General features: G+C 36.5%; 1 protein-coding gene across 7 annotated transcripts in view; it reads left to right on the top strand.

Moving 5' to 3' along the window:
- tns3.2 (tensin 3, tandem duplicate 2) overlaps window positions 1–9621 on the top strand; it is a 42262-nt gene extending 32641 nt beyond the window's left edge. For all 7 annotated transcript variants that reach the window (XM_026233538.1, XM_026233544.1, XM_026233543.1 and 4 more), the window contains 11 exons: window positions 1194–1335; window positions 2403–2755; window positions 2840–2926; window positions 3846–3977; window positions 5171–5266; window positions 6697–6774; window positions 6858–6935; window positions 7015–7183; window positions 7821–7889; window positions 8108–8137; window positions 8276–9621. In XM_026233538.1, coding sequence (XP_026089323.1) covers window positions 1194–1335; window positions 2403–2755; window positions 2840–2926; window positions 3846–3977; window positions 5171–5266; window positions 6697–6774; window positions 6858–6935; window positions 7015–7183; window positions 7821–7889; window positions 8108–8137; window positions 8276–8420 — 1379 coding nt within the window. In that variant the 3' untranslated portion in view covers window positions 8421–9621. The remainder of the gene's footprint in view (window positions 1–1193; window positions 1336–2402; window positions 2756–2839; window positions 2927–3845; window positions 3978–5170; window positions 5267–6696; window positions 6775–6857; window positions 6936–7014; window positions 7184–7820; window positions 7890–8107; window positions 8138–8275) is intronic.
- Window positions 9622–23708: the final 14087 nt, after the last annotated feature.

Raw genomic sequence — 23708 nt, forward strand, 5'->3', positions numbered from 1 at the left:
GATCAGTGTAGCTGTGCTTTTCAGTAGTAAAAGTTAACTAGTGAAGTTGGTGGACCAGCATGGGTCTTTCAGGTGAAGCTAATTGCTGGTTAAGCTAGTTAAGAAGCCTGGTGGGACACCAGCAAACCAGCATCCCATGCTGACCACCTGCATCAATACACAACATGTGCCGGTGAGCAGCTGTGTTGCTGTTCTGATCTGAGAGAAGCAAACCAGATGAATCTCTGCGAAGCAGTTTTGGGATTCTGTGTCTTGGTAATGAGTTTCAGTTTTTTTTTTGTTTTTTTGTTTTTTGGGAGGGTCCAAAGATCTATTTTGGGAACACTTTAGACTCTTCTGCCTATAGATGTTGTTTGTGTGTTTGTTTGTGTTTTCCTGTATTCTTGATTACGTTTTCAAAGACAACATCTCCTTGACAAGCATCACATGATGTGGTTAGGAGTGTGGTCATGGCTGAAGAAGGAGCCGCTATCATGCTACAGTATATGCTTTGATTAGTAAAACATTGCTTTGTCTGTTGAAGGAAAACATTTGTGAGGAGTCCAGCATAAAGGGCTGTTGCTAATTGCATTTTCTATAACTATGGAATGGATGATTACTTGGGACTGTTGGTTACATTTGCAATACTGAGAACAACAATCCTGTTTCCTTCTTGGAGTTAAAATTTCAAAGATGTGAATCCATTTCTTCATGGGGGACAAATTTGCATCAAGGGCCAATAAAGCCCATTATTTTGCCGCTAACTGCTGCCTAAAGCTATATTTTTAATTGCAGATATGTTTTCAAAGATCAAAGAGGATAGACTACAAAATCAATTTGATTATATCCAGCCAGTTTCCACATAGAGAGCGAGCGAGCGAGCGAGGGAGTGGGAGACAAACAGAGAGAAAATCCTGCAGGGTCCCTCCCCTGTGGTTTGTTATGCACTATCTGAAGAATGCGTATGCATGGGTTTCTGCCAAAACCACAAGCCCAACTCCTTTATAAGATTCTGTCTAATAATACCACTTGATTTATATCCTGGATTTGGCAACTAGTAGCAGGTTGCACAGTGCAGGTCTTCAAATATTTTGTGGGCATGCGATAAGACATTGCTCAAACCAAATGGAATCTTCCAGAGAAAGTGGTTGAAGGTGTGTGTGTGTTGTGTGTGTGTTCGGGCCTTTAAAATCCTGTTGTGTATTTCCTTGCAGAGTCAAGAGGATATGTGGACAGCATATCATCTGATGGAGAGCTCTATCACTCTGATGTCACAGGAAGTCCCACCTCCTGTCAGAGGATGTTTGGATCCATGCACTCTATCTCCACCCCCAGCCCACTGGTCAACACAGACAGGTACTGTCCGTCTGTCAATCAACCAACCACAGCAGTCAAAAGTGATGAAGCACAATATGGCAGTTCCATGTCAGTTAACAGTTGATATTGGGTATTTACAGTAACTGTGCATGTACATTTTTCCTAATTTCATTTTTAGATTACCCGTACCTTTATTATAATTAAATGTTCATTAAATCTTTTAAAATGCTAATTTAATTTAATAATGCAGTAAAATGTAATCTTCACTTGTAATTCACTTGTTTAGTATGTAGTATTTAAAAGTAATGGCTGATTTCTTGTATTTGCACATTTAAATAAATATAAATAATGTATACTTTTAATTTTATTGAGAAGGGACACACTGGAATGAACAAAAGTGACATTAAAGACATTTATAAAATGACAACAACAACAACAACAAATCTAATAAATGCTGTTCATTTTAAGTAAAAATGTTTCTTATAGAATCTTGAAAAAAAATAAATAAATCATAGTTTCCACAAAAAATATTAAGCAGCACAAATGTTTTGAACATTGATAAAGATTTTTTAAAGTATAATGGGACAATGAAGACTGGAGTAATGGCTGCTAATAAAATCTAATTTGCCATCACAGGAATAAATTACTTTTGTAAATATTTTCAAATAGATATCAGTTCATTAAACTGTAATAATATTTCACACTATAATAGTATTTTTGATCATATAAATGCAGATCATAAGAGTATGTAAACATAAATTGTATATAAATGTATATTATACAAATCTTAAAATATTAATTATATGTATATAATACTTATAAAAATATAAATCTTATAATGATATAAAATTTCTTATGTATGTTAACAATTTCTGACTAGGTAATAGTATCGGCCAAATTTTTTATATTACTGCATTATATTACTTTTATATTACCTCTCCCACCTTTCTGAAGTAAATGCTGGGTTTTCAGTAACAACAGGCTGCATGTGTGGTCTAATGTGTATCTAGTCTATATTTAACGATGTATAAACACATGGTGGGGTGTGTTTGTCTATGCACAGGATATGTAAGATAACTCTGTGCTGTTTTCTCTTCTCCGTGCAGTCCCACCCTCGCTCATTCCTGGTTAGAGGGTGGATCCAGCACCCCCTTGAGTCACTACACCCCTCAGCCCTCCCCACCCCTCACCCTCCCGGCCCCAAACTCCCACAGCTCCCCTCGGGGAGCACCCTGTGGCCTGTCCTCCTCTCTGGATGTCGAGGGTCTGGAGAGCAGCCTTCTGGAGGCGGTGGAGGGTCTGGAGGCTCTGGGTCTGGATGTGGCTCAGCCTCCCCTTCTGCCCCTGAAGAGACGAGGGACTGAAGGCTCAGAGACCATGTTCCCGTTCAGCAGGAGTGGAATCAGCACGTCCTATGCCAGTCACAACACCTCACCCACCAGATCCACACCAAGTCCAGGTTTGTAGCGTGTCTGTCTGGAAGCACACACAGACAACTAGATTAAAACGTCACATGCTAATGTGATATTATTCTTATTTGCAGATTTCATGGCCAGTAAACCAGAAAATGTGAAGTTCGTTCAGGATACGTCAAAGTTTTGGTACAAGCCAGATATCTCAAGAGAGCAAGGTAATAATATTAGAGCCTCATTAGGCCTTAGTTGAATTTGGAGGCATGTTAAATATGATTATGGCTGTGAGGGATAAACAGTATTGGTCAAATGTTTGGGGTAGGTATGGTTTTTTTATGTTTTTAAAAGGATTCTTGTTATTCCTGTGATGGCATAGCTGTATTTTCAGCATCATTACTCATCATTACATTACAGTCTTCAGTGTCACATGATCCTTCAGAAATCATTTTATTATGCTGAATTGCTTTCAAGAAACATTTATTATTATTTTCAATCAGTTGATTGAAAACAGTTATGCTGATCAACATTTAAGTGGAAACTGGTAAATTTTTTCAGGATCGTTTAATGAATAGCAACTTCCAAATATTTATGTGAAATATTTTGTGACATTATAAAAGTCTTTGCTGTCACAATGTGTTTTTGTTGAATTCATCTATTCATTTCTTTCCCTCACAGCTTTGTTTTTTCACTTACCTCTTTTTTGAAGCAGACTGAAAGTAGTTCAGCTGTTTTCAGTCATATTAAGCAATGGAAATTATTTTTAAACTCCTTTTACTAAATTAATTTGTTCAGATTTATCTGAATCCTTGCACAGATACCAGTGATGATTTTTGTAGCAGCATTCTATGTAATATTATTATTATTTTTGACAGCAACTGCTTTTCATAAATTTGGCTTCTGTGAAAGTTTTCTGTTTATTGGTGGTTTATAATGTAAATTGATCACTTGAATGTTCTCAAAAGAGCTTCCATTACTCCATCGCTGTCTATCCCGGCTAAGGTTTATAAGCATTAAATCCTCTTTGCTTCTTTAATTAAAATGACAGCAGAATGCATATATATATATATATATATATATATATATATATATATATATATATATATATATATATATATATATATACTTTTTTTTTTGTAGCTATTGCCATTCTCAAGGATAAAGAGCCGGGGTCCTTCATCATCAGAGACAGTCACTCTTTCAGAGGAGCTTACGGATTGGCCATGAAGGTGGCCACGCCCCCACCGTCCATTCCACAGCAAAGCCGAAAAAGTAAGAGAACGCTCCATACATTGTAATTTTTATGACAGCTCTCACATTTCCACTCACTTGAGCTGAACGATGACTGAATGCCTGCAAACTGTTCGGGTTTTGATAGCATACTTCATGTGATTTAAAAAGTACTTTGTGTGGAAAATATCCGAGCACGGCTCCAGATTTGAGACCAGTGGTTTGTAATGGCCAGCACTTTGTCAGCACATGAACTGTCCCCAGAGTCTGAATGTACAGGGCAACTCCTGGAATGAACTGCAGTGAAATATTTGATGGGGTTTAAGACCCTGGAGAGCAGGATGTCCCAGCACTATTGTGTGAGGAACAGCTGAATGAGTGTGAACACAGCTGGAGCATTCATATCCAGAGCCCCTCCGTAAACACGGCGTGTTTCTCAATCAGAGGAAGAAAGGGAGACACACACACACGCACACACACACACACTGTCAGTCTCTTGATTCAATTCTAGATGGCTCCTCAACAGGGGGTTTCACACAGTATTATGCTATGTTATTTATTTTTTCATGATAAATTAAATTTAGCTCATTCAATTAAATTTTAGTTCATTGTGTGAAAACATACTCCGAGTCTATTTTCAATAACAGATGTGCGTGGTGTTCAGAAACGTGGCCTGGCCAGTCATGGTGAGGCAGTGAGGAGGAAGCAGGATACATGCTGTTGTTCCTAACTGCTAGATGAACTAATGATAAGAGTAAAATACAGGAAGAAGTCCTGCAGAAGGATCTCAGAACAAGCTGCTGAAACGCTCTTTATAACAACATCCCTGATCATTTCAGAGCTACTTTCATAGTTTGTACAGCACATTTCGTTTTGTTTACATTCTGGCGATGTTGTCATTGAAGGAGTTATATATTAAACCCATATCAGAGCGCTATTTCTCATTTCACATATGATGTGAGTAAAGCACAGCAACAAAAAACAGTCAGATTCATTCTAAGCGTCAGTGAGAGGATGGGAAATGCTTATTAAAACAAGTAATAATAATAATAACCATTTGATCCTTTTGATTCTATCTTCTATATATAAATGGGTCTTTACAAATCTGGTCAACACCTCTGCATCCATTTCGTCCTGACATTACATATGTGCTGTGATTGCTTTGGTAATTAAAAAGAATTGTACTCATAAACTCATAATTAATAATCTTCTCATTTCCTGTTGTGTGTGCACAGTGGGCGATCTGTCCAGTGAGCTTGTGCGGCATTTCCTGATCGAGTGCACATCTAAAGGAGTGAGGTTAAAAGGCTGCCCCAACGAACCTTATTTTGGTAAGTATCTGTTAAGGTCCATGTGAATGTTAATGAAGACACGAGGCCTGGTTCTTTAATCACTGCATGGACAGGATCTCCCTCTAGTGGCTGTAATCAGGAGCATCATACAATAGTTTCCCTTTTTTCACTTACTCAAAAGATCAGGTTAGCAATATATACAGAACAGACCAAAAGTTTGGAAACATTACTATTTTTAATGTTTTTGAAAGAAGTTTCTTCAGCTCATCAAGCCTGCATTTATATTTGATCAAAAATACAGAAAAAAACAGTAATATTGTGAAATAGGATTACAACTTAAAATAATAGTTTTCTATTTGAATATACTTAAAAAAAAAAAAAAAAAAAAAAAAAAAAAGCTGAATTTTCAGCATCATTACTCCAGCCTTCAGTGTCACATGTAACATCCAGTCTATCACATGATCATTTAGAAATCATTATACTATTCTGATTTATTATGAGTGTTGGAAACAGTTCTGCTGTCTAATATATTTGATGAATAAAAGGTTCAAAAGAACTGCATTTATTCAAAATAAAAATAAAATTCTAATAATATATATTCTAATAATATATTTTCTTTACTATCACTTTTTATCAATTTAACAAAAAAAAAGAAAGAATTACTGACCCCAAATTACTGACCAGTAGTGTATATTGTTATTACAAGATATTTATATTTTAAAAACATAGCTTCTTTTTTTTTTTTTTTTTTTAACTTTTTATTCATCAAAGAATCCTAAAAAAGTATCACGTGTTCTGAAAAAAATATTAAGCAGCAGAACTGTTTCCAACTTTGATAATGAATCATCACATTAGAATGATTTCTAAAGGATCATGTGATAATGATCCTAAAATTCAGCTTTGCATAACAGAAATAAATGATAATTTAAAGTATAATAAATTTTAAAACAATTAGTTTAAATTGTAATAAAATATCAAAAACATTAAAAATAGTAATGTTTCCAAACTTTTGGTAGGTACTGTATATAAGAAATTAATACCTATATTAAACAAGGATGCATTGAATTGATCAAAAGCGGCATTCGTATTGTTGGAAATTATTATTTAGAACTTTCTATGCATCAAACAATACTGAAAAAAAATTCAGCATTTTCAGCATTGATGATAGAAATAATATGTATTTACTGAGCACTTAATCAGTATATTACAATGATATTGGAAGGATTATGTTACTCTAAATACTGGAGTAATGATGTTATTGCAGAAACTAATTACACTATAAAATCAGTTAAAATCGTTATTTTGAATTGTAATAATATTTCACAATATTTCTGTATTTTTAATCAAATAAATGCATCTATGCTGAGCATACATTTTAAAATTATTGCAACAGCCATGCATTGGTATTGTATGGAAAATATGGTAAAACATTCAGCTAATCTTACTAATATTGTTTCTTGTATGTACAGGGAGTCTCACAGCTTTGGTGTGTCAGCATTCAATCACACCCTTGGCTTTACCCTGCAGACTCATCATCCCAAAGAGAGGTATGGTATAATATTAGTGTGTGTGTGTGTGTGTTTGTGTTTTATCTTTTTAGTGTTTATATGCTAACAGAAGCCTGTTTCAGACCCTCTGGAGGAATTAAATGAATCTTCATCACAGACGTCTACAAACTCTGCAGCAGAGCTACTCAAACAGGGAGCAGGTAGAGTAATATCTGTGTGCATGCTGAATAATATCAGTGGTTATCTCATGCATGTGTTAACGTGTGTGTTGTTGCTCAGCATGTAACGTGTGGTTCCTGGGCAGCGTGGATCTAGAGTCTCTGACAGGAGTTCAGGGTGTCCAGAAGGCCACCACTGGGATCTTCAGCATGGATCCAGCACCCACATCCACCGTCGTTCACTTTAAAGTGTCTGCACAGGGAATCACCCTCACAGACAACCAGAGGAAGTCAGTCTGTCTCTTTATATTTCTGGTTCTTAACTTGATTTTATATTTTGAATAAAGTTCTGAGTTATATTTAGATGGGTTTAGGGGGAGATAGTGATAATGTAATGTCATCAATGAAATGGTACATTTATGTTAGAGATTTTTTCTGAGTAACGTTGTAATGGAAATGTTGCTATTTTAAACTAATCTTAATGTAAAGTTGTGTAATGAGAACTGTTCAAATGTTTGGGGTCTTTTTTCATGTTTTTAAAAGTGTCTTAGGCTTACCAAGGTTGCATTTATTTGATCAAAAATACAGTTAAACAGCAACATTGTGAAATATTATTCCAATTTTAAAGAACTGTCTTCAGCTTGTATATAATTTAAAATGTACAGTAGTGGATTCGTGTGATGGCAATCAACAGTCATTACTCCAGTGTTCAGTATACTTTTTTTACAGGATTCTTTGATAAGAAAGTTCAAAAGAACAGCTTTTATTTAAAATAGATATATATATACTGTTACTTTTGATCAAATGTAATGCTTCCTTGGTTAATAAAAAAATAAAAAAAGTAGTATATATTTATACAAAGAATCATTCTATATGCATAGACATATAATGCTGTCCTGAGTTTTTTATATTACTGTGTGTTTCCAGATTGTTCTTCAGGAGACACTATGCTGTCAACACTGTGATATTCTGTGCTCTGGATCCTCAGGACAGGAAGTACGTAACACACACACACACACACACACACACACACACAGTGCACCCTTGTTTGAACATTTGTTTGACTGCTTTTCATTCATCATCTAGTCCATACAATACATACAATTAATGCAAATTTATCTTAAAGCTTCCTTAAATTTTTACATTTATGAAGAAAAATGTAACCGTCACACTTTACTTTACTTTTAATGGGATGTTCTGATTTCTGTTCACAGGTGGACACGGGACGGCTGCACAGCTGCAAAGTAAGTCTTCCTTCATCACCTTCTCACTCTGTGTTGTCAAATCCCTGTTTTAATCAGACTATCTCCGTTCTGATGTAGTTCTAGTAATGTATTTGAGTGTGTACATTTATTATGTGTGTGTGGATCTTTGGACAACAGGATCTTTGGCTTCATTGCGAGGAAAAGTGGTAACAGCACAGAGAATGTGTGTCACCTGTTTGCTGAGCACGACCCCGAGCAGCCGGCCAGCGCCATTGTCAACTTTGTCTCTAAGGTGATGATCGGCTCTCAGAAGACCAAATAGAAAAAACATATGCAGAGGTTCCTGATGAACTGGGGCCGACTCCACATCTTCAACTTCAGATGTAGAGGAGCCAAACGGATTTACAGTTTTGCTACTGTAATGTGACCGCTTTTAAGCACTGATGGCGCTGAGACAGTAAAACATCAGTATTGGAATGGACGAAACTTTATTTTATGTTGGATTCTCCATTTATTTATTTTTTTGACAAGATACACAGGGACGGCGCTAAATGCCATTGGGATTTTATTTTATAGGTGGGCTACCATTTTTTTTTTTTTTTTTTTTTTACTTTACAAGGCCCAGGACAACATTTCCAGTTGTCCCCCCTAATGATGGACAAGAAGATCCCTTCCACAGGAAGTCTTTGAAATCTATGCGGCACTCTTGCATCACAGGACACATCCAGAAGGGGGCGCCACATTTCTTCGGCTCGTTCTCACACTGCCATAAACACAAAAATATTATTTTATCTTATTTTTATTTATTATTTTGCAGTTAGGTTTGCAGTATTTCCGAGCTCCTTGGGTTTGTTTGGAAATAAAAATGTTGGAGGTGTATATGTAGATTCATATTCAGTCTGGGCACATGCAAACAAAAGATGCAGACCAAAGACCATTTTGCATATCAATTTACAAAATTGTAATGATTTTATATACGTGAAGCTACTTAAAAAAAAAAAAATTGCTCAAAATATTCAGTTGTTGTTTATCTCTGTGTTTGTTTATAAGTGCTGAGCTCCCATTTTTAGTCAATGACAAGTGGTTTCCCTAAAAAGCATATTTGTATTGACTTTGTTTATATATTTGGAAATATCATATAACTCATATTCTGTGTATACTTATCTCTTACTCATCTATGCAAAATGAGAATTAAACCATCTTATTTGATAAACCACCCTTAGTTGAGGTAAGCATAACATAACTTGTGATTTTTTCTTTCTTTCTTTTTTTTTTTACTGTAAAGAGGATTTTGCCATAAACATTTAACTTGGAAATCATCTGAATCAGACATATCTGCATAAACATGCATGTGCATGAAACGTTTCTTACTTTAAGAAGCAAGGACCATGTTTTCATCACAAAAGCTATTCTGTACTTTCTTTGTACTGTCTAAGGCTTTGGTTTATTTGTAAATGAATGATTTATGGACTGTATACATGCACAGAATACAATATTAAAGAAACCGTATGGTACTAAATCGAGGCAGCATTTGTCATGTACTGTGCTAAAAGAACATACTAGCTCCCTAAGACAGATTTACTGCAAACAAAACAATTGTTAAACCATGGTTACTCTACATTTTAATTTACTGTAAATGCTGTATTAAAACCATAAGCATTGTTGTAGTTATAACTGTAGTAAAACCATGGTTGCTGTTCTTTTACTAAAAACCATAGTCAAACCAAGGTTACACTAGTAAAAGCATGGTTAGTTTTTGTAAGGGATCACAGTTTGACGAACTCAAAGGCACTGATTCAGCATAATGTGGTAGACTGCAGGTGGCATGAGCTCAGCTAACCGTATTCTCCGGTGAGAAAGAGGGTAGTATAATGGTTTGCTTATTCAGAGATTCGGTCGGATAAAAACATAGTGTCTCACTTGTTCAGATGTGATTACTGATTAAACAAACTGACCCTTTATACAGGCTCGGGGCAAGGGGGTGGAGGTGGAAATTAAACAAGAAGGAACTAGACATAAAGAAACTCAGAAAGAGAGTGAATTTTCTGAGTAAGCGAAGCTGGATTTCTTCGATGTAGCGCCCCCTTCTGGCCCACCCTCCCAAATACAACAAGCTCGATGAGTGTGCCTTCTTACTTTTCTGTTTCTTTAACCTTCTCACTATGTGCTTCAGTGTGACCGAGAAGAATGCCAGTCATGCAACTCCACACACACACACACACACAATTAATCTCAACACCCTGCAGGTCTCCACATGTTTGCATAAACACACACACTGGAAAAGAGTCATAGTCGGGAGAGTTTGATTAAGCGCTGTGAGTGTATTCCACATATATAAAACAAAGACCTGTGTGTGTGTGTACGTCTGCAGAGCTGTGTGTCAGGCATTCCTCTTCATCAGACTCATGGTCACGACTGGGAGCTCTGTGTTTTTTCTTGCGTATGTTTAGTTTTGCACGTTTTGCTTGCTGCTGAGTTCCAGCATCACTCCGGGAGTGTGAGCTCTGGCCATAAAGACACATTGTGTCCTATGCGCGGCCCTGGGGTGCTACTTCATGTATGGATACAGACTTTGGCCTAGAGCTTGATTATTTGTGGGTTGGGGGTGCGAGAGGTCACTGCAAATTTGTATTTGAATGAAATGTGATAGACAGGGGTACGTGCAATACGTGGTTGGGTGTTTGAGTCGCATTTTGCTACATGATGAGAGATGTGGGAGAGGTTTTTTGGGGGGTTCCTGCTCTTTTTTTTTTTATACTGGATCACTGACATGGCACAGTTTTTTTTTTTTTCCTGATCTGTTAATTTATTCAAAATACATAAAAAAATTGCAATTCAAACATCAAGTAACTTAAATACGCCTTTTCAATAATAGGATTCATTACATTTTGTTTTAATATTCAATAAATGAAGAAAAAGTGTCATTAGAAATTAAATTCTTGAAAAGCAAACTCTATTGCTTTGTTATTGTGTATAATTATATTGCTTTTTATAGTTTTTCTGTATATATACAAAAAAGCTATATATTTTTATTTATATTGGGTGTGTATATACACACATATATACCATATATTTATATATAGTGGGTATGAAAAAGAATCACCCCCTCTAAAATAATAATATCAGAAAATAAATAAATAAATCAGAGTCACAAAAAAGATCAGCTGTGATCATTTTGATCAGCTCAGCATGAAAGAGCTCTTCTGGAACATTTCAGTCCTTGGTAGTGCAACTGAAGCAAACAATAACATAGGTGGCAAGGCACAGACAAAGCTCTCCAGGATTAATATGGGGGGAAAAAAACCTCAAAGGCTTTATCGATGCCTAGAAGCACTTTGAGGACTATTAAGAAGTGGAGGGAATTTGATAAAACATATACCCACTGTATATAGCACACACACACACCAAATTATATATTATATACTATACTGTATATTACATGTATGTATACATGAAGTATATGATGGGAAATTCTATCACATATTGGACCCCTTCAGACCCTTATGACTGCGTGTCAAGGTCAAATAAAAATATCAGATATATTTAAATGTTTTATGATAAGACAAGTTTAGTCCATGTTGTGAAATGTCATGTGTTGTAACATTATGAAATTTTATGAAAAAAAGTAATATTTATGTAGTATTGTATGGCATTCATGGTATTTGGTCAATAAATACTTTACATTGAAAAAAAAACTTTTAAAATCCTTTTTGTAAATATAATATAATAAGTTTAATATAAAAGTGTTTCAAATTCATATGAACATTCATATTCACATTTTTTTACCTTGATTCTTTTCTTTATTATGGACCTGTGTTTTTCCTTCAACATTATGACAAAACCCACATGTGAACTATATCGCAGTCCTATATATGTGCACAAACAACCGAGAAGCCAAGACCGTGTTGTATACCTTCTTCCTGTGTGTTTGTGAGTGTGTGAGTGAAACCGATCTGGTGGGGGGGTGAAGGGATGACCTCATCAGGAAAGGAAACTTTCCCACAGTCTGTACACAAAGCCTGCTGTCAAAAGGTGAACTGAAAGAGAAAAAGAAGAAATTTAACACACTGAATAAAAAAAAGGCCTAATCTCAATATACAACCTCTCTCTCTCTCTCTCTCTCTCTCTCTCTCTCTCTCTCAAAAAAAGACATCTTTGCTCAAATATTTAGCAATGAATAAATGGCTCTCACTCACGTCAAATTTGTTCCAGAAAAGCTTCTTGAGATGATGCTGAGGTGCCATTTTGTCTTTTCTTGTTGCCAAGTTCTTAACAGCCATCATGAGAGGGATCATCAGTTCATATCGCGCAAACAAATATTTTCTAAATGACTGTCAACGTATAATACATGACACAGATCTTTCTTAAACACTTTTGACATGTTTAATTCCTCGCTGGGCTTACAGTCGTAGGCGTTGCTCATTAGAAGAGGCATGCGATGGGTGATAATTACAGACAGAGGCTGAGCGCACGAGTCATGCCTCTGCAACACAACACTGGTCCGATGATGTTTTGCTATTAATGTGGCGAGTGTTTTTGTCTGGCTCGCAGATTGCAGTGGTTTCTAAAAGAACCAAATGAGCATCTTTCCTGGAAATGGTGTTTAATGCACAACCTCTTCATTCAATGTGACAAAGCCACATTTTTGGACCTCTTGGATTCTTGGGCCGCAGATTGCCGAAACACTACAGAAGTGAGTGAATGTTACCATATGAATTATGGAAATGCTCGATGGCATGTGGGATGAGGGATTCTGGTGTCTGGTAATGTCACATTCATTGGCGCTTGGACAATGATGAGGATGTCTGAAGAGAATACTGTCATGTACAGTCACTTAAATGCCTCGGTATTTCGGAATAAATCTTTTAGGTTTTATGTGAAACATCTGGCATTCCCAATGAATTTACTTTCTAGTCCAGACTGGTTTACACTGCTATGTTAACATGCACCCAAATAATACATACTATAATAATCATCTAAATCCAAATAATTAGATTGATTCAGGCTGATGAGTCCATGTAAACATACTGACATTTTTAACAGATGCTCTTGAAAGCATCTCATGGTGCATTTAAGGAATCATTGTTTGTGCTTCCTCGGAATCGGAACCATTTGCAACAAATTACAAATTGGGTTGCAAATCTTGGTACGTGATGATTTTGGGCATGGTCTAGCTGATTGACCAGCATATCATATGATATAATGAAAATTAAAAGCATGAAAAACAAAAGTTTTTTAACAAAACATTTATAGGTCTTTTTTTTTTCACACAAGTTTTCTACTCTGAATACCAATATATAACTAAAACAAATTTTAAATATTTTTTTTTTTAAGTCACTCTGTCAACTAATTTTATGCAAATCGTTTTAAGGAGGACTCCACCTGGAGAAAGCTACCCATTAACATCCCTATTCAGCTCAATGGCAGTTACTTGGCTGACACAGGACCCCCGAAGTTATGCAAACTGCTTGCAGCCCTCTAAAATAGTCACAAGTAAAATTATAATGTATTGTGTACTATAATATAATGAAATAACTTCATTCATGTTCATTGAGCTGTTTAAAATCAAGTCAGTTCACAGGGTCAATTCAAGTCAACACTTGATAAAACAAATGTGCAATGTAAGTTCCAAATGTAAGCTTATTTTTGATTCATTAATGTTGCTTGCAAAAAAAAGGTCAGGATGCATGCTTTTTTAATAATGAAATATGATTCTGAGCCAAATAGTTTCTTTATTTGAATTTCTCTTTGTTGTTAAAAACACTTCAGGAAGTCAAAAGCATGCGTGCACTTTAGATCAGGATAATGAATGTCAGCATGTGTAAGTGGACATTTGGCCCTCACATTGACCCGGGCCTTTGGGTGTTAAGATGCCCAGAGGCTTCTGCTTTGAAGTGCACAGTCCACATAAACACGTCTCCAATATTCAGAACATTCCCTTCATAACGCCTTGTCTCTCTCAAAACAATGAGCTTAGCAATTTCTCCTCTCCTCGCTCAGAAACAGGACTGTCACTTGCTCACTCTCACGTTCCCTTTCAGCTGTAGCCTACGTGCTGTTAAGCACATGCTCAGTGTACTTTTGTGATGTTCTCCCTCTGTGTAGTGTTTGTGATTATTGAAATACACACACACGCGTTCAGACAAAGACTTATTTTAGTGATCCTCTATGTGGGGGTGGGCAAGGTGATCATACTCACTTATCAGCCAAAAAGAGGCAAACAGATCAGTATTTTTACAATACATTTGATGAGGGAGTCCCTGTGTGTATGTGTGTGTGTGTGTGTGTGTGTGTGTGTGTGTGTGTGTGTGTGTGTTTGTGTGTGTGTGTGTGTGTGTGTTTTAAAGTGAATTATTATGGACTGACTATAATTTTATTTTTGTTCTCTCATTATTTCATCTCATGATGTATGGGGAATTTGATTCTGGTATCTTGGTTTGCTGAGGAAGAATTCAGATACAGTGTGTCAATGTATGTGGTTTGAGTCGTGTCAGTATTGCTTGTATTAATGGTTTAGTGGCATCAAGCTCTGCTCCAAAGCTGCCTTGCTGTCACAGTGTCTGGTCTGTGTTTCCCTGGGTGTCCACTAGTGGTCTCACTTCCCCATAGTCACCCCACTGCAGGCACTACATTTCCCACAAGCCTTTGTCCCATTCATCACTGTTTATTGCACACCTGTTATTGCACTCAGCTGTCTCCACTTTCATCGTTTGCATCTGCCCATATAAACCAGCCTGTCTCTATCTGTTTCATGGAGTCCTTGTTTTCCGTCACCAGTGTTTTACTTGTTACTTGTTTTTGTTGTTATTGCCTCTTTCCTGTTTTTTGGATGTGATTTTGGATTCCTTATTGAATACTGCGATTGGATCTCTCGTTTCCCGTGTGCATTCATTACACTCGCTTACTACTGTCTGCATAGGCAGCTGCCTTGTAAGACAGCTTTGCACTTGAAATGCAAAATCAGAGCAGAAGTGTATGCAGCTGTGTGCAACACAAACAGCGAGTGCCCCTCACGTGAAGCACACGGGAGACTTGACACAATAATAGAAAACTATGGAGTTTGACTTAAGCATGTTACCAAGCTAATGGCAAGATAACATAATAAACCATAATAAGCATAACATACACAAATAAGATGAATTTAACTACTTGAATTGAATTATGAGAATATTTATTTACTCTTTTATGTTATCTGTAACCCCCCCCCCCCCCCCAAAAAAAAAATAAATAAATAAATATAGGATCATAGTTTTACTGATGACAGTTCTAATCTATTTCCTTGTTTGTTTAAAATAATTAATGTTGTAATATAAGATCATACACTTTTATTGTTTACATTATTTGTTGTTTTGTTAATAATTTGATTAGTTTTTTTTTTAATGTAAATTCTAAATAGCACTATTTAGTCATAAAGGGTCATAAAAGTTATACTTTTGGCATTTTATTATGTATTTCTATTTATTTATTTATTTTGGTTACATTTTCCTCAGTAGTAGTGAATTGTTTTATTTATTTTTATATAAAATACTATTTAGGAAAATGTTCTTTATATATAGATATAACTTTACTATAATAAAAAGTAATATTAATAATAATAATAACAACATTAATAAATAAGTCATATTATCTTTTTATATATAAATAATTTTATTTACAGGAAAACAAGACAAAAGAAAGAGAATATTTACATAATGATAGCATTTTATACAGCATGTATTGTCCTGAAGCAGCTCAGATGTTGTGGTCAGGTAGAGCTCTGCATATATTTCACCAGTTCCTGTTGTTTAGTAACTATAAATTGGAAGTCTGATTTATGTTACATCACATTCTGGTCTCTCTGTAATGGAGATTTGTAATTGCATTATTGGATTGGTGAGTGGTTACTTTGGCAATGGATTTCGAGCTAAATTGCTATGTAATCATTGTTTTGTCACTACTGATTTATAGTTGATGAAAATCTAATATGAACCTCGGTGCTGCTCCAACACTGGCCCTTGATCTGGAGCAGCTGTGAGTTCTGACCCAGATTCCAATGTCTTGATGAGAGGAAGGAGCAAAGAAACCAGCTAATCAGCCAGTGAAAGAGAGGATAGAGAGAGACTGTGGGAAAGAGAGTTTTTAGTTTGTTTCACTCTTTATGGCAGTTGTCTTTGAATTACTGACACCTTGTGGTGTGTGTTCACCATCATGCAAAGATTCTCAATTATCAGTGCCATTGTAGAGATGCATATGCATTATTGTATTAATCCCATCAAAATACCTATCCCAAATTTCAGTCAATTCTCAAACTTCAAATTCAGATTCAGTTGGATTTCACTTGCATTTTAACTGAAACCCTAATTTAATTTTCCCAATTTCATTATGCTCAATAAAAGACATCAAAATGAGACATATTTGCAAACTCTAGGATATTGAAAGGAAAGGAAATTTGAAAATAAGATTAAAAATTGAAATTAAAAAGAAAAAAGCTAAATTAAATAATTTAAAATTAAATTAAATAATTAAAAGAAAATGTAAGTGCCCAGAGGAAAATCCTTAGTAAATAAAATTACTTTGATATACAAAAAAGTGCTACTTGGGATCTTACAAAATAAGAGTTAAGGTGCAACCCACAGTTTGCTGCAGTTGTATAATCTGAGTGATCTTTCTTGAGTATATTTAAATATAATAATTCTAAAAGAAGGAAGGCACAAAACTATAAAGACCATTAAAAATGACACCTTTTACATTTAACAAGACACAGCTTTAATTAAACTCAGATGACCACAATATATGTGTCCTGTAAATGCACAGGCTAGTGGTTATCAAAAGTCATTTCCCTCAATAGTGGGCTAACCTGTGACCCCTGAGGTCAGAGTTCAAGACCCTCAGACAGGCCCACGAGAGTTTGCCTTTTAAAAGCGATGTCATCTCACACAAAACCCCTCAGCTGGGGACATTGCATCATCCTTTTCCCATCATTATCAGGGGTGTAGAGAGACGGACTCTCTGTCTTTGTGTAAGCGGGGGTCAGCGGGTGAGAGATGGAGATTTCCAGGAACAGACAGGGATAAAGAGATAGGATAGAAAAGTGGGACACAGAGATTCGATTTAAGTGTCGAGAAACTTGTCTGTACAGTCTGTGTCCCAGCACACACTCTATCCCCAACACACACACACACACACACCACAGGAACAAAATGAAACTTGGTTTAGCCCAACAATGTCAGTGACACTCTAGTATCAGCTTATGGGTTTTATTGTTAGCGTACAATCCTCTTGGCATTGTGCTTAACAATGCCCTCAGTAAATGGGCAGTCTAACCTACTTGCATTGTCTCTAATTGGTCTCTCTGGAGCAGGGAGAGAGAAAGAGAAGGACCAGGTTGGAAAAGGGAAGGAGTCGGAATGAATCACTGCTTTAGTGCAGAGTCAGGGAACAGGGTTGAACAAAGGAGCTTTTGTGGCACCAGAGCCCAGAGTTCAGGATATGCACCTGGTCCCCCTCTCCAGCCGATAAGAGCTCTCTCTAGCCATTACCTCATCACACACACACACACACGCACACACACACACACACACACACACACACACACACACACACACACACACACACACACACACACACACACACACACACACACACACAGGTAGCAGAGCTTATGCAAACAAGATTGACATGTACATCCATAGCGATTTACTTATTTTTTTAATTTATCTAAAATTTTATTATTTATTTATTTATTTTTTGGAGCACAAAGGTAGAAGATTAGAATTATGTACAAGCTGCTATTTTACATTTGATTAAAGTTAATGATGATGAGGGCTGCCAAACTGGATTTTTAGTGAATAAAAAAAAAAAATGTGGTTGATAAGATTTTTGTGGTCGGTAAGATTTTTTTGTATTTGTCTGACAGTTATATTTTGCAGTATTATTACAATCTAAAATGACTGTTTTCTATTTTAATTTATTTTCAAATGTGATTTATCCTATTATGTCAAAGATGGATTTTCAGCTTTCTCTTCAGTTTCACATGATCCCTTCATCTTATTGCAAATCATTTTGCGAAGCAAGGCAAAGGACACAGCAGGTAAAGTCCAAAACTCCTTTTAATAACAGACTTCAAACACAGCAAATAAACAAGGGAAAAACAACTGTGTAATGGTGACTGAACAGAGAGTGAATAAAGGGAGCAACTTCAATACATAGACAGAATAGGATAATATACTAAACACAGTTGTCAAGCTAAACTAATAAGGCTAAAATACACCAGGATCATAATCAAATTAGGGCACACAATAACTAAAATAAAAACAGACAGGAAAACACAGAAACAAGGTGTCCTTGACAACTAAAAGGGTGACATAACCCACCTCAACCTCAACCTCAACCCCAACCCCCCGCCCCACAGGCGATAAACATGATCCAGGGCACACAGAGTATATGCCCCCCAATCCCACCCCAAATCTTTCTTTGAGGAAATTAGGTGCCTCCAGGCCAAGATGGGTTCTTGGACCTTTCCAGGATTAAGAATGTTTGGGTGGACCGTTCCAGGACTCCGGATATGCTGGCAAGACTCAAGAACCCAGGAGAGCTGGATGGAACCTGCAGAGATTCATGGGATCTCGGGAGAGCTTTCTGGAGCAGACTCTGAAAAGCATTCTAGAATGCATGCCGCCGCTTTGGGAGCTTCTGTAGTGCAAGCCGCAACCTTGGAAGGAACTGGGCTTGCTAGAGTCATTTGAACTGGTAATAGCACTCCTGTCCGTGACAAGGGAACTGGAGTCATCTCAGGACTGATCTCACAAATCTGAGCCATCACTAGGCTGTGTTTGTGGACTGGAGCCATTTCTGGGCTCCAAGACATCCCCTTATGTTCCAAAAGTACTCCCAGGGACATAGGTATGGTGGCCATTTTGGGACGAAACGCTGGATGAGGAAGTCTGAAAGGGGGAAATTTCTTCAGGGCCTTCCAGAGGAAAATAACCACAGGATCCCCCACTTTTGCTTCCAGGTCAGCACTGTTTGAAACCTCCCTCCTGACTCGAGGAAACATGGGTGGATGGAAGTGGACAGAAACATTGGAGAGGTATGTGGATGGTGCTGGTTTGTGGCAAGCTGGAGTGGCCACACGCTTCCGGATAGGAATTTAATGACTCATTAGCTACATCAAAGAAATCTGAATCATTTAATTTGAGGATATAATTAATAAAGTCCACTATGAGTCTATAACAATTTTAAGGAGAAAGGGATCTAAACAAATTATCATCATCGAGTCCCGTCCAAAAGCAAGCGTTAGCCGATTGCTCCAGGTCACCAATTGGAAAACATTCCTCCACATATCGCTCCAAAGGCCATCGACCCCGCTGGGCTTTAAACAGCTTGTCCTCAACCCAGTTTATTTTGTGTCGTTCAGTCATCTGTCACAAGCAAGGACACAGCAGGTAAAGTCCAAAACTCTCACGGTTTAATAACAGACTTCAAACTCAGGCAGATAAACCAGGGAAAACACAGCATGTTTTCCCTTGTTTATCTGTATACCAATGGTCAAGGGTGAACAAACAGAATGTGACTGAAAGGGAGCAACTTCAATACATAGAAAATAGGAAGAAAAAAAATAGAATATATATATATATATATATATATATATATATATATATATATATATATATATATATATATATATATATATATATATATATATTTTTTTTTTTTTTTTTTACGTTCCTTGATGAATAGGAAGTTACAAAGAATTCATTTGGAATATTATACAATGTAAAAATCTTTACTGTCATTTTTTTTGCAAATAATAATGACACCATTTTTTTTTATTTTTTTTTATAAAATTACATTTATGCATTAAGCAGACGCTTTTATCCAAAGCAACTTACAGTGCATTCAGGCTATCTATTTTTACCTATCATGTGTTCCCGGGGAATCGAACCCCCAACTTTGCGCTTGATAGCACAATGCTCTACCAATTGAGCTACAGGAACACTAAAAGCTGCTGATAATAAAATTATTCATTTTCCAAATTCAAAAATGTCAAAAAGCTACATAGTCACACCTGGACTTACCTTCCTCATATTGTTCTTATATAGACGTTATACATCCACATAATTTCAAAATAAATATCATTAATATTTTCATAAAATATATCCATAAATCAAAACAAAATCCCTATCTTTGTCTGTCTTTTTCTACATCTTTCTCTAATTAGATGTTCCTGGCATGCTCTCTCTCTCTTCCTGTCCATAGGTTTATGGCCAAGGCAGATATCCTCTTTTACACTGGCCTACTTTTCATTCTCACGGCGAGGAGCTTTCCTATGGATGGAGTTGGTACTTAAAGAGGAAATAGTTCCATACCAACAAGAGATCTAAATCTGCAGAGGAGCTATTATGAACAAGAAAATGTGAGGAATTGTGCTGGTGGCATCAATAGTTTTCAGATCTGTACAAAAGGTCTACTTAACAGAAACACACAAAGGCACACATATCCTTTCCTTTTAGCATATGAAGCTACGAGAATGTTTGGACTGTTTTGTAATCATCAGTCACACATGGTTTGTCAAAATAAAAGCCATATTGAACCGCACTGTAAAACTATGCTTTCTCATGTTTAAAAAACCCAGATAAACATTCCAAGACGCCCAGAAAAATGTTAAAAGGAGGCCAAAAAAGCAATATCAAATTTGAAGTCTGCATTTAAGGCATTACATCACAGATAATAAGTCATGCTTAATGCATCAGGTTTGCAAAGTTATACCACATCCACAGTTACGGCTGGTATGTACTGTATGTCTTGCGGTTCTATCAGATCACAACTTTAGTGTTTGGCATTGCTGGGATACAAGGTAAGGAAAGGCATCTAGTAAAGAATAATACAGAAAACATGATATGGTCTGTATAGTTTGTGCTCGAGTGTGTTAAAAGTATATGCATGAGGAAGGGCTGCTAAAATGTACTAAACAGAGATTTGGTCTATGAATACACTCTGGGGTACTTTCTTTTTCTGGCTTTTTATAGCTCAGATTGAGACTTGAATAGCTGGTGAGTTGGACTTTGTGAGGTTTTCCCATATGCAGCAGGGTGGAGAGATGGAGACTGATAAAAATGGACATAAAAATGTGGGTCTCAGTTTAAAAGTCAAAAGTAAAACAGACAAAAAAATACATATAAAATTGTATATTATAAATATAGTAGAGAAAAGAGAGAGATAGTATAAGTTAGAAAGCCAATGACAGAGAGTATGGGGAGAAAGAGAGAAAGCCATGCACTGGCACTTTTAAATAGACTTCATGGAACATCCAAATCCCTTCCAGCAAATCAGTTGATGCCTCATCATTTGCCAAGGAAAAGACATAAGTGGGCATGGGGGGACGGGTGGAGGCGAAAGATGAGCATCACTGACAGATCAGAAGCTTCATACATTAACCATGTAAGAGACAGACGGTTACATTTATAATTTTTATTTTATTGAAACATTAAGTCTTATTTTGTATCATTAGTATCTATGTTAATTAAAGCTGCGTTAGGGAACTTTTGACGCTCTAGCGGTTAATAAACAGAACTGCTTGCGTCTTGCGAAAGAACATCGTAGCCGGAACTACTTCTCTCTGTTTATGTCTATGAAGAATCACAAAGGTACTGGTTTACTCCGCTGCGGTACCCCCGAAGCAATCTAAAATAGTTAATAGAATATTAACACTTATTATAGATGTACCCTAGTGATTCAGGACAAGCTAAAAACACGGTTTGGAAAATGGATTCATGGTGTACTCGCTTATTATATAAATTTTTCTACATTTTGAACACAAACAAAGTTACGGACCACAGCTCTGATTGGTTGTTTTCTTACCGGGAGCGGTCTGTAACTGCAAATGGCAATAGGACCACTGGGAGGAGCCAGAGGAGCTTGATTTTCTTCACAGATTATCTGTCTCATATTCTACTGTCAGGACATAATGACAGGTTAAACAAATATGTAAAAAAAATATATATTTACAAAAGTTACCTACTGCAGCTTTAATTAATTGAATTGAGTCCTTTTTGTTAAATTAATAATAATAATAGCATTGTAGCATTGGCGTACTACATCATCAACCTGCACATCCTCTGCGTCCTAACAGTAAAATTGTTAATGAAGTTTGAAATCTGGATATTTATCAAAAATGCATGTATTCATTACAGGGGTCCTTTATTCCAGGAGGGAAGTTTTATTACAGATGTGCACACTTTATTTCACGTCTTCTGAACTGTTGACAACAAACACCTGCTTACCCCATTGAAAGGCTTGGAAGAGCAAGGACAATTTTTTATTTAACTTTGACAGGATTCGTCTAAAAGAAGAAAACCACATACACCTAGGATGCGTTGAGGATGAGTAAAACATGGATGAATTTGCATTTTTGGGTGAACTAACCCTTTAAGGAACAAAAGGTGCGATAGACAGCAACATGTATCTGATAAAATACCTAACACACTAACACAAACACTCTTTTCTGCTCTGGGGGTCACAGTTTCCCAGAATTCATTGTGTTTATGAGGGAAGCAGGCCCTGAAGCAGCATTTCTCAGAACCCCTACCTCTAAACTAGTGTGTGTGTGAGGGAGAGAGAGAGAGAGAGAGAGAGAGAGAGAAAGAGAGAGCTCCTCTGTGTATGTATAACTGGCACAGTATTTAGATTCCTGAAATGTTCTAAATGCTCATTGCCTCACTTCTTTCTGAATGATTCTCTCTCTGTGTGTGTGTGTGTGTCTGTGTGTGTGTAATGATCAAAAAAGAGTCAAAAATCAAGCATCTCTGCCTTTCAGGTACACACACAAGCAGAAGCAAATGTATTAAATCCACACCCACACATAATGCTGGCCGTGTTTGGAATGGAAAATCAACTTTCTAAAATAATCTGAAACATCATTAAAACAACACTGTCTAAGATAAGACTTCAGTTGTCACTATTCCAACAGCCATTCATTTCTTTTGCAGTGTTTCTCTGAATGCAATAAGACTTCCACACATCCAACAGTAAATCTCTGCTCTCAGTGCTCAACTTACCAGCAGGATGTGCTTCTGCTTTCTGTATCACTGCACTCCATCATTTTAGTCTCTTTCTACAGCCCACTCTTAAATACTGTGAAGCATGGCAGTGTTTTGGTTTTTGGGGTGTTATGCAGCTTCAGGACCCTACAAACTTGCCATTATTACATCAACAATCAGTTCTACAGTACATATAATATAACCATAAGTGGACCATTCAACATCACAATCACTAAATAATAAAACAAAATTCACAAACCAATGGCTCAGAAGAAGGAAATTGAGGATTTGGGAATTGTTAAAGGAACTGTGCAGGGTGAAAGCTGCAAAAAATGCCTTTGTTTATCTTCGGAACACAAATTACTATATTTTTGATGAAATCCGAGAGCTTTCTGACCCTGCATAGAAAGAAACGCAACTGAAACATTCAAGGCCCAGAAAGATACCAAGAACATTGTTAAATTGTCCATGTGACATCAGTGGTTCAACCGTCATTTTATGAAGCTACGATAATGCTTGTTGTTTGCAAAAAAAAAAAAAAAGAAAAAAAAAAAAACTTTATTCACAATTCTTCTTACCTGAGTTACCATCTA

This window comes from Carassius auratus, chromosome 45 (genome assembly GCF_003368295.1).
Source record: "Carassius auratus strain Wakin chromosome 45, ASM336829v1, whole genome shotgun sequence".
In the NCBI taxonomy this organism is placed as follows: Eukaryota; Metazoa; Chordata; class Actinopteri; order Cypriniformes; family Cyprinidae; genus Carassius; species Carassius auratus.